This window comes from Camarhynchus parvulus, chromosome 5 (assembly GCF_901933205.1).
Source record: "Camarhynchus parvulus chromosome 5, STF_HiC, whole genome shotgun sequence".
Classification (NCBI taxonomy): domain Eukaryota; kingdom Metazoa; phylum Chordata; class Aves; order Passeriformes; family Thraupidae; genus Camarhynchus; species Camarhynchus parvulus.
Genome location: NC_044575.1, coordinates 24,964,092 through 24,976,155, shown reverse-complemented (window position 1 = coordinate 24,976,155; position 12,064 = coordinate 24,964,092). Strand labels below are relative to the sequence as shown.

General features: G+C 47.7%; 1 protein-coding gene across 5 annotated transcripts in view; it reads right to left on the bottom strand.

Moving 5' to 3' along the window:
- Nucleotides 1-11,725, bottom strand: part of MAPKBP1 (mitogen-activated protein kinase binding protein 1) — a 101,171-nt gene extending 89,446 nt beyond the window's left edge. For all 5 annotated transcript variants that reach the window (XM_030948691.1, XM_030948689.1, XM_030948688.1 and 2 more), the window contains exons 1-2: nucleotides 11,637-11,725; nucleotides 10,488-10,830 (exon numbers count right to left, since the gene is read on the bottom strand). In XM_030948691.1, the coding sequence (XP_030804551.1) occupies nucleotides 10,488-10,604 (117 nt within the window). In that variant the 5' untranslated portion in view covers nucleotides 10,605-10,830; nucleotides 11,637-11,725. The remainder of the gene's footprint in view (nucleotides 1-10,487; nucleotides 10,831-11,636) is intronic.
- Nucleotides 11,726-12,064: the final 339 nt, after the last annotated feature.

The following is a 12,064-nucleotide window of genomic DNA, read 5'->3' as shown; positions in this document are numbered from 1 at the left end:
AAATACTGACAGCAAAACTAATGCCTTATTGCAACAAGCACTCTTCCCAGGGAAACATCACATGAATGTTCACAGCAAGCAGTATTTCTCAACCCCTGGTAACCTCAGAGGTCCCCAGGTGCCCTGTAAAACACTTCTCTTTCACCAAAGAGGCAGATTTTTCAAAACTAACAAGGCAATTCAGTTTCCCTGGCAGAAATGCAAAGCTGCCCAGTGCACCATATCCCTTACCATGGAGGGCAATGTTACTACACACAGCAACCTGGTGGCCTTTCCCAGCCTTGCTGGTCAGCCTAGAACTTTGGTCACCAGAGTTACACCATGAAGATCCAGGCACTGTCTGGAACAACACAGACTCTGAGCATATTATAGAGGGTTATTATATTATAGACTGGGAGCTTGGCTGTCTCCTTTTCCCAAACATATGTTTAAACTAAGCTTTGTAGGCTTACCAAGGGCCACAGGCCCCAGACAGTGCAGAGCCCTCCCCAGGCACCAGATACCCACAGAGCCATAGGCAGGGTCAGAGTGCCCCTTCCCAAGCACATCACAGCATGTCCACGGCCACAGGAGGCTGCAGCACATGGAAGAAGCCAGGGCAGAAGCCATGAAGCTGCCAGCAGGCAGGCAGACCAGGCCATGCACTTGTGGCCTGGGTGCTGCATGGCCCACTGGTTCTCACCCCCGCTCCAGCAGGCCATGTAGAAATTCATTAATCAGCCCTCTGGCCATTTTATTAACAGCTGTGTTTACACACTGACACTCCTGGGCAGAGATGTTCATTCCAAGGGCCTGGAGCAGCTTTGACACACAGCAGAGATAGTCCAGGCACTGCACCTTCTTCCCCAGCACCACACTCATTTTTCCACTGATGCCTCCATCAGAAAAGTATTTTTTGCAGGCCTCGGACATAAAAAAGCTTATTTGCAGCCTGCTACAGAAAATGGGCTGAGAACTTCACAAAGCAAGTGTCCATAACCCACTCACCACAACAGTGATGCAGGAGACCTGTTCTCTCAGAAGTTACAGCCAAAGCAGGCAGTGGCAAGGAAGCTGAAGGAAGCTGCCTCTCACCCAGAGCACCTCACCCTCATCCTCCCCCAGCACCAGCTATTCACTCTGCTGATTGCATGTTAATACATCTCAACAGCTTAGCTCGGGAAGCCTGCAGAGACAGGCAGCACAAACCACGGATTATCAGGGAGGAAGATTATCTTCCTGGTGCAGAGGACAGTAGAATCCCAATTCCAGCCTCAAAAGCTGCTCAGGCTTCTAGAAACAGCCACATTCATTGAGGCCTACCACAGACTCAGAAATATTTTTTCATGCATTTCATTAAGAACACTTTCTGTCATCTTGTATCCATTCCACTCAACCACCACTCCCATAGCAGAGTTTGAGGCACACACTGGGCAAACACTCTCCAGCCAGCCCTCATAGTTTGGAAAGGTACACGGAATCATATCTAAAGCCTATCTAGCCATGATTCAGTTCAAGAAAACTAGATGAGTTGGGACAAGATGGGCTTAAGCAGAAAAAGCAGATCCCAAATTTGTCAGTTCTAGTTTACAGTCAGCAATGCTTTTGGACCCAGCTGCTCAAGAAGGATGACACCCCCAAAGCAGGTTTGAAACAACTGTGCTCAGAACCACTATATCTAGTTCAACACTGGGAGATAAGCCAAACACAAGGAGTTATGCAGCTGTTTTAAAGCCCTGGACGCTGGGACACTTTGCAGAAAGTGGAAAAGTATCCTGTCTGTTTTACACTGAGGGAAAGAAGAGGCTCAGAGACAGTCTGAAGAGCAGAGCACAGAACCCAAAAACTTTTAACTTCATTTTAAAAGAAAATTACAGAGCTCTATTTCAAGGTTCACTCTACCTTTATATAATTCAGTAGCAAAGAAGCACTGGTTAAGAGCATGAAAAACATCAGTCTTAGCCCACACAAAGCTCTCACAGAAAAGACTAGTATTGATGAAACATAACTGGCAGAAAGTCCTCTCACTGATATAGCCTGTTTCTGTGTGGGACAGGATCATTCAATAGACTCTTTTGATACTGTGTTACCATAAAGACCGCTTGGTTTTGGATCTCAGCTTGCTAATTCTTTCTAGCACAGGCAAGTGCTAGAAAGTACAAGTACACCCTGACACTCATGCCCCCTCAGCATACCTCTGACACCATCCCTATCCCCTCATGGTTCCAGTCACACCATGGCCATGGCCAAAGCACAGAGCACAGCGAGTTCTAAACACCAAGACCTACCACCAAATAAGTAGGCAGGTCTTGCAGACACTTCTTTCACCCTCAGTCTTATTCAATGTTTCAGCAGCATCTCCAGCATCTAGATTGCATTAGGGACTGTGCAACGAACTCAAGTTCCTTTGGTGCAAAGACTAGCCTGAGCAATGGTGCTTTTTTTTTTCTTTTTGTAAATGAAAGTATCCCTAGTAGAAACAAGACTTCAAAGGCAAGCAGCCCCTTATGTGCTACTCAAAAGTAAGCAGTCAATTTCAAAGCCCTTGGGAGATCTCAAAGGCTACCACTCTGAGCACAGGAGAGGTAGCTACCACTTCAATACTGGCACTTCAAACAGCTGCCCTGTGCTGGGCCTGTCTCTCAGTAGGGAAGGGCTTCTGCAGAGGCAGCACTGCTTTTCACAGTGCCTACTTTGGGAGAAAAAACAGGAGCAGAAAGCTTTACAACTCTATATCCTTGAATCCATGGGCACTGGCTTATAGCTGTTTTGTCCTTTCAGAAACTCCTTGATCTGCCTGCTCTCAAGACATTTGTTAATGTTATGACTCTACTATGATGCAACCTCAGATAATCTACCTTTTTTCCTGAGAAAAGTGTCTCTCAAGTTCACAATGGGGGAAATTTCAGACTAACTGTGCAAAGTGTCAGAAAGATGCAGAAATTAAAGAAGCACCACTGTAAGGAAGGAATGCCATTGTTAAAATTTCATTGGGTAAGGAATCTCATATTAGCTGTTATATCACATTAGCTATCTTGACCAACTGTGAATTTTAATACTGTATTTGGGAGAACAAGCAGGTCTGACTTTTATTGCTATTGACTTGGAAACTCTGAATACACCAGCAGTTCATAGTCCTCTACAGTACTATTTTCAATCCGTTTCCTCACAGTAACTAACAACAGTACTGGTCTCCTGGGACACTAGCAAATTTACAAGGCTTACTGGGGTTTCCACAGCCCTAATTCTTATAGTGCTTAATCTGCTTGAGCTTGTTGGAAAGTCATCATCACCAGAGCTACTAAAATCATTAGCGACAATAGGACCAAGTCAGCATCTACAACAGCACAGTTTGCAAACTTTTAAGCAAATAATCTTAAATGAACACAAGTTCCCCTCACATGGGAGAGATGAGAAACATCCCTGGTAATCTCCAAGAGGCTGGGCTTTGTGACTAAGGCCACGACTTGGCCTTAGAGCATCAAGATTCAGTTTCTAGGTCTGCCTCAGACTTCCTGTGGGAGTTTGGAACCATATCTGTACAGAAAAAGCATGTCCCATTCCCTCAATCCCTTTAGTTTTTTAAACCTGAAGCTCCTCTGGTCTGGGTCTACTTTATCCCATCTGTCCAGTGCTCATCAAAGCGAGGTTGAGGGATGGGATGCTCCTGCAGTCTGTGGTCATACAAATACTAGCAACGAGTCACCTTTGCATTGATAATTTTGAATACAGATCACACAGCACAGCTGATTACAACAGCTGCAGGACTCAGTTGCATTTTCCTTTGCACAACACAAACATGCTCAGGGCAAGGATAAGCAGCCCTGTGGTGAAGGGAAATAGTAGGAGGGTTTTCCAAATTGCAGTAGCCACCCTTTGGTGGGTACAGCCTCAGCAGAGCCTGCAGGGTTTCAGGCACAGGGACCAGCCCACATCTGGAGCTGGGATCCAGAGCAGCGAGCGTGCCGCAACCCTGCTGTGCACATACCAGAGCCCTCAGAAACTTCCAGCTATGCGGAGGCAGGTATGTCAGGCACAAACACAAGCCTGAAGTAACTGAAACTGGGCTTGGTGATAGTTAATTATTCAGTCCTTAGCTGGGATCACTCAGCATTAATGTCAGGCCTAAGCACTGTTGGAGTTCTATGTAAGCACCATTCCTGGCACCGAACATCAAAACCTTTGAAAAAAGCCAAAGAGTAGCTAGTATATGTTGTTTGCTTTCACTCACAGAGAAAATTGTACCAAGGCTAATCAAGCAACTTCTCCCCAAGACCTGAAGATCAACAGGAAACAAAATAACTACTTCAATTTTCCAAGTCATCAAAATGCTGACCACCACTTTCTCAGTCAGAAATGGAGGTGGTACCCTGTAGTTACTTTCCACTAGACACAGAGGACAGTAAAATAATATACAAGTCATTTCACAGGTGCTTACAGATCCTTGATGATGGAAAATCAAATATTGGCCCAGGCTGGTCTGACTCCCAACCAACACTTCAATTGTTCTGCCTTTCTGAAACACGTGAGGTGATACACCACAGGGAGAGCTAAGCATGCAGCTAGTGAAACAGATGGTACACTCTGAAGGAGGTCTCTTTCCACGGTGTCCAAGGATGCCTTTCTCCACCAGCCCCCTCAGCACCACAGCGAACAACAGCTCTGACTAGCAAGCAGCAAATGTACCACCTGCAACGCCTCTGAACAGCCCTGATCTCTGCCATCTTACTATCCCAGCCAGGTCTTTGGCAAACACTACACACTTCACAGCCCATGGACAAAAGGGGGGGATTCTGTGCACAGCTCACCCAGCACAGCAGGGACAGCAGTGTGAAACCTGCTTATGAGCCTTCCCAGCCAGGTTAGCCAAGTCCCGTGCGCCCTCTCAGAGGGCCCAGCTCATCTGAAGGAGGTGAAGAACAACATTCAAGGCAGGACCACAGCAGCCCTGAAAGGTTATCCAGGTAAGCAATGTATGACCATCCACAGGAAGCAAGAACTATTAAAACCCATGAGGCAAATGACCTGGTTTGTGTTACTCATGCTGACTTCACTCCAGCACCTCATCATGCTCCCCCTGCCATGGAGACATCTTCCTGCTGTCTTTCACAGTCAAGACAGCACGTGACTTAGGGGTGGCTAGAAGAATGGATCTTGCCAGCAATCTTGCCTCAAGATTGGCAAAAAGTATCACAGTGTTTTATGGATACAACTGCAGGCTACAAGACCAAATATGTTGAATTCTTTTATATCCATTATACTTCAAGACCCAAAGTCAACTGGCACTGTAGTTCACCAACAGAAAAACTCTGGCTTTGATATGCTCTGTGAATGTAAGTCACATTTAACACTCATGTTTATACCGAGGGAGCTAGCGAGATCACTCTGTATTTTCAGAACAAGGCATCTCATTCACAGACTGGAAGAAGAAAATGCTGTGTGTTAAACTATTCACAAACACAGAGGCACCCTGAGCACTACATATGCAAGGATGGAATAGGGGGGACCAGAGCAGGGAACCAAGCAAGGAAGCATTCAACCCCTGAGCTATGACACTCTCACTTGTTCCACAGACACTATCTACAGATACAGACATGCCACTGAAATGCAGGTCTGGCTATGGAGAACCCAATCAGCCTTTGTCCTGTGCTTTAAGGGACACTGTTATAAGCCTGACCAGAGTCAGACATGAAATCCCTTCTATGTCTGAACAGCAGGCCCTAAGCTGTTGAAGCAATTGGCTGCATTTAGACTGAGCAGTGCAGAGCTGTGAGAGAGATCCCCAGCTACAACCTGGGGTCAAGCAATATTCATGGATGCTGAAGCAGAACAGGCACAGTAGCAGACATCCTGACCAAGGTTACAGGCATTCCCTCAGCTGTGCTTCTGGCTGCACTGTTCCCAGAGATGGGCTGAGCACTGCTCAGACTGCAGTGAAATGAAAAGCATGAATGGGGCAATACTGCACTGACTAGCTCCTCGAAAGCGAAAGTAGAAGACCCCTCCAAATCCTGCCAAAAGAAAAGCTTATGTCACCATCAGACAGGCTGCTCCCTACCTCACCCTCACAGTCAGGTTGCTCAGCCCCACAACCAGCTCCCTGCAAACCCAGCAGGTTCTGCTGCTGCAGGACCAAGTTTCCAAAGACTTACAAAGATTCCCACCCTGGAACAAGCCTCAGCTGCACCTGAAGTGATTTAATAAGAGGTGATGATTTTTGGTGCATTTATATAAGTGAACCAAACTTGTCTGGTTTTTGGTTCTGTTACAGCTCAGGTTCAGCAAATCTCAGCTGATCCAGTTAAGACCAGCAGTGGTCTGACACAATTCATGCTGGAAGCCACGATATTTTCAAACAAAAAGGACTGTATGCTGAAGGCAGGAAGCTACAGTCAGGCCAGAAACATGACTCCAGTCTCCTGTGTCCAAGACAGCCTGTGGTCCCTGCTGAGATCTCAGGGGATTAAGAAGCTCGAGAACTTTGTTGGGAATGACAAGATATGAGGAGTCTGAAGCTTCCATGGATCTGCTTTCCTCTTAAATCTGTGCAAGCTCACTGGCAGGACACAGAAGTACTTGTTTCTACTGGCTGGCAGTAAGAACAGACCATGCCTCACCAAAGGAGGACAGGAAACCCTGTCCCACTAGGAGCAACTTAGTCAGGGCTCATTTTCAGAACAAAAGCTCTCAAGAAGGTTTTGCAGAGCCACCCATTCCAACTCAGCATCATGGGGCAGGAACAGGCACTCCAGCTGCATGCCACTTGGAGAGGGGAGAGACCACAACACAACAGCTCTCTGCTGAATGACTTCCTGCTGAGGAATTCAGGTTTTAGTCAAAGCACTTTTAAACAGACAACTTGAAATATTTCTGGCTTAGAAAAAATAGCAGAGATCAAAGAAAACAGTAGCAAATTCCAAATGTGTTTCTTTGATTCACTGGCTTCCTGTTTCAGGGAAAGCCTGTAGCAGGTTTTGTAGCAATTTGTTTCTACATTGACATTCGCAATCTGATTTGACTAAGGACGCTCGCACACACCCTCCCCCCTGAAACAGGCACTGCTACATCAGTTAAAAATAAGTTTTTGTTTACACGTGTAGAGCTCAACAATACAAACAACCCCTGCAGGAACTGTACTTGCTTAGGTACATGACTTCTGTGAGCAGGGTACTACAGCAACCAGGACGTTTTAACAATGGGAGATGGGTCAGGCCTGAGGTTCCCCTCTGTCCTGATGGTGCTGTTCTGCAGGGTGATTCAAAGGCACTTAGTGCACAGCTTTTAACCCCGTGTGCCTACTGGAATCACAAGCAGTGACCAGATGCACGGCTGGATTTCTGGCAGGGCTAGTAATCCTCTAGAAATTGAATGCAGGCCAGTCAACTTATCTGAGGAAATTTTAGCTTCCAACCGCCACACCAATACATTACAAATCCCAACAGTCAACAAGCCTTAGACTTAAGTCACGGTACTCTAGGTCTATATTGGTTCAACACAAAAAGTAGAGATCTGGAGAGCACAGCAAAAGTGGATTCAAGCTGTGGACATGAGAAGACACACACAAAAAAAGGAGACGTCTAACCACAAAACTAGTCAGGCAGCAACAAAAATCAGGACTCCCACTAAAAAAAAGCTGTTTTCAAAAAGCAGTAACAAAACCAAACACTACATCCCATTTCTCAACAAGCTTTACCTAGAGCTCCCATTCCTTCCCCCTGTTTTCCTTTTTTTAAATGTCCATGATTATCTATTGGCTCCCTAGTTTTACTTCTGTAGAGATCTCCTGGAGCTCTACAGTAAAACCATGCATTAATTACAGCAAGAAATTAGTCCTAGTGGAAGTCACAAAACAAGTTCTTTCTTGTACAGATCCCAAGTAACACACTGCATGTCCTGCACAGCCATCATGCAAAATATCCCTCCTTACCCACACTCCCCCTTCCACAGCAATGCACAAACAGGTCTCTGCAGAGCCAGCCTCCCACAGACTGCCCACGGCCAGCCCAGCAGTACACGGCTGCTTCACTGAAAGGAGGCAATTTCACAGGCCTTCTCTTCAGCATGACAAACTGCCCAAGGAGTCTGGCCCTAACCACTGAGAGCCTGGCAAGCCTCACACGCCCAAAGGGTTCTTTAGGAAAAAGCTGGGACACTTCCCACTAGAGGGGAAAAAACACAAATCATCACAGTTCATAGAAGTTTAAGCAGTGCCACTGAGGGTGCTAGTCCACCTTAAATCGAGCACCTGGTTGCAATTAAAAGTTGAGGGACTCAAAAGACTGTTGTGGGCTGGGTCTTCACCTACATCTGCATATGCAAAGCACAATATCATCTTCCAGGCATTAATTTAGGGCAACAGTCCAGCTCCATCCTATGTAACCAAGCCGCGTCCAGCTGAGATGACCAACTTCATCGGCCCTTCCATGCATCCACCTGACCAGTTTCATACAGTTCTTGGAGCAGTTATTTCTCAAAGTCCAAGAGACAAAGATGCCTCAAAGACTCCTTCCTGCTGGTCAGAAAAGATCCTTCAGGAATGATGTGTATGATGGTCACCATTAGTCCCAGGGATTTTTACACACGCCAAATAGCAGACTGAAAACTGTTTCTGCTATTTTAGTAAAACAGAACTGCTTCTCACCTCGGAAAGCAGAGCAGCACCCATGTAGCAGAGGGAGTGTCTCCACAGACACCCAACATTTGTAAGATTTTCGATAAAGGGCTCACTCCCTTTCACCTTGGCCCCTCCAGCTGGCCCACCGATGGCAGACCTAACTCATCTGAGCTAATTCAGAGCAGATCACTTCAGGAAACCAGTACCTGCACCTAACTCCTCATAATGCCAAACTGATTCTGCCAGCCAAACCCATTCTACCAGCAAATTCCCCATCAGGTCCTTTGCACCTCACTGATTAATGGTTCTTACTAATAAGATAGAAAAAACCCAACCCTGAAACCCAAATTTGATGGTGCAGAATGAATCCATTATATCCCTCCCCAGGGGTTCAGACAGCCCTGGCTGCACACTGGGAGACAGCATGAAGGATAAAATGGAGCTCTCCCAAAAGGCACATGTAAGGAAAGCAAAATGAAGCATATACCACAGAATACCCAGGGTATGTAGCAGCAGGTCCCAGCCCTGAAAGGAAGTGTGCAGACCACAGAGTCAAAATCAAATGCCCACCAGATGTGAGGGTACAAGTGGCTTTTGTCTCTTCCAGTAGAAGTTGCTGCAGAATACAGACCAACAAACACCAACAAAGCACATTTCACTGGCATTCCACAGGCTGCATGAAATGTACATACATGCACATGCACACACTGAGGTCAAGCACAAGCACCAAGGACTTTCCCCTAGACAACTTTGAGGAAGCCAGGCTGGTTTTTCTCTTGCTTGGCAAGAGAAGAATACTGTGTTCCCTGGTATTAAAGAGCCATCTAAGGGAAACTCTGACCTGAACTAGAGTTCTGAGAACAGGATGTCATGCTGAGGAAAGACCACTTTTAGGTACAGTGTCATTTACTTCCCCTGAATTTTATATACACTCTTCACTTCAAGAGAGAAATTTTGAAGCATTACTGTTTTGAGACCAATGAATACACTTTTCAGATGTGTATTACAAGCATTTCTTATTTATTAGCAAGTCTTCACAAAAGGAGAGGGATTAAGTTTTCTATTTATGGAGACAGAGAGCTACACAAAGGCTGAGTGATTTGCCCAGGGTTACAGGTGAATCAGTGGTAGGGACAGAACAAGGTGCCCTGACTCAGAGGCACCTGCTGTCAGCACAAGGCAATGCCACCCAGCTCTTGCATTCCCTGAAGCCAGGCTTAAGTCATCCTCTCCTCATGACACCAGTCAATTCCCAGTCAATGAGTGCCTGTCAGGAATTTTCCAAAACACCAAGAAGAATGATGGATTTTAAGAACCAATTATACCCAACAGAAGATAACCCCAAGGAAAGGAGGTCTGAGGCACACAGAGGAAAGCAAATCCCAATCTGTAGAACACAGATGCTATCTGAACAGATACCTTCAAGACATGTTTCACATCTTTCATATCATCCTTCCCTTCCCCATATGCTCACAGAACTCTCCTTTGCAGGGTGAGAGCAATTGCTTACACACAAGAGGAGTTTCTGTATCCTCAGCTCCTAGTAACGCAGGTTAGCAGCTGGTAACATGGAGGAAGAGGCAGCACTGCATCTCTCCTGTCAGCCATCTGTAACAACTCCACACACTACCATGTGGGAAATCCCAAAAGCTTTCTGATACAGTCTGGGTTCATATCACACAAGCAAAAAGAATGCTTCAAAAGAGGGGCACAAGCTTCGGGAAGGATCTGCAGCACAGCAAAGATCCCAACTAAAAGACAGACCAGTCATGGATCAGTTAGTTCCTCTGCATCACTCTATAGTTATACCAAGTCTCCCAAAGCAGCATCATCAGTACAGATGAAAACTTAGACAACAAAGTTAAAGCACGCTGCTGCACCACACAGCACTCACCTTGCTGCCTATATCTTCTCGCTTGTTCCCAGGCTTGCTTCTCCTCAGCTTAATGGAAGGGGAGCGAAGCAGATTTTTGATCCGACTTGTTATCGTAGACCCTTCGACCGACATCATCTCCAGGTGCCACGGAGGTGTTCACCCCACACACAGGCCGTGCCTGGGGAACGAGCCCAGGTTCGAGGCAGAAACACCGATGTGCTCAGCTTGGCTCCCACGCATTCACATATCTCTCGGTGATTCTGCTCGGGAACTCCACTCCTGTTACACTGCAAAGCTATTCACAGAGGCTGGCAGACTTTCCTTTGCAGATTCCAGAGGATCAAATCAGCAGCAATCTAAACTGAAAGATGCACCATGAGTCAATATGATATTCACATTAAATTGAATTCTAGTCTCATTCTTTGCAAGAAATATGAATGCAAGCACTTACAGGGATGGAGGCAGCATTACTATTTTCAGAGGTTTCCACAAAAATTATCATCCATTTAGTATCAACTAACACATCTACACAAAATCCCAAATCCAAAATTTAGATTTTGCACTTCAATATCATCTTATGACAAAGACAAAAATTCCCATCCCTTGCTTTAGCTCCTTACATGTCCATTCCACCTTATGCTTCACAGCCTGGAAAGCACAATGCTTTACTTGACTATTAAACACCGAGTCGCAGAAAAACCCCGAGAATACACACGGGGGAATTTTTAACTCTCACAAATCTATCTCTGCTTTAAGTCCACATAATTATATAATGTGTGATACCAGATAATAAAGGCATTTGATGTTTCCACGTCCCCCCACCCCTATTTATAAAGTGAATCAAGGAGGCACTGTAGCTGCTGCCAAGGATTACAGACCCCCGGCCAACACCTTCACCTTTCCCGAAGTAGCCGGTGGTGGCCCGAGGGGAAGAGGGATGCAGTCAGAGCCCGCAGCGAATTATCCTCTAGGCTTCTGTGCAAAATGGGGGCGGGGGGAAGAAAGAGAGAGACAGAGAGAAGGGGAGACAGAAGCGAAGAGAGGAAGAGAGAAACGTCCAAGCCAGCACAGCCGGCAGCCTCCTCCCTGCGGCGGCAGCACTGCGGGTGAGGGGCCGCGCCTCCTCCGCCCGCCCCAGCGCGCCCCGCCGCGTTGAACCTCTCCTACCTGGCGCCCAGGAACGGCGATCCCGGCGCCCGCGGTGCCCCGCAGCGCCTGCCCATGCAGCCGGCCGGCCCCGAGGAGGGGCCGCGGCGCGGGCCGCCCCCCGCGGGCGGGGCGGGGGCCGTCCCCGGGCGGTGGCGGCAGGGAGGGGTGGCAGCGATGGGGCGGCTCCGCAGTGCCAGGTGCGGGCCAGGCGCCGGGGCCAGGCTGGGACCCGCCCGCCGAGCCCGCCAGCGCAGGGGCGCGCACCGCCCGCCCGTCCGCCCGCCCCGGCCCGGCCCGGCCCGGCCGCCCGGCTGCGCTACGGCGGCTCGCGCGGGCCAAACCGCGGCCCCAGGGCGGCGGAGGAAGACGGGCGGCGCTGGCGGAGGGACCGCGGCCCCAGGGCGGCGGAGGAAGACGGGCGGCGCTGGCGGAGGGACCGCGGCACG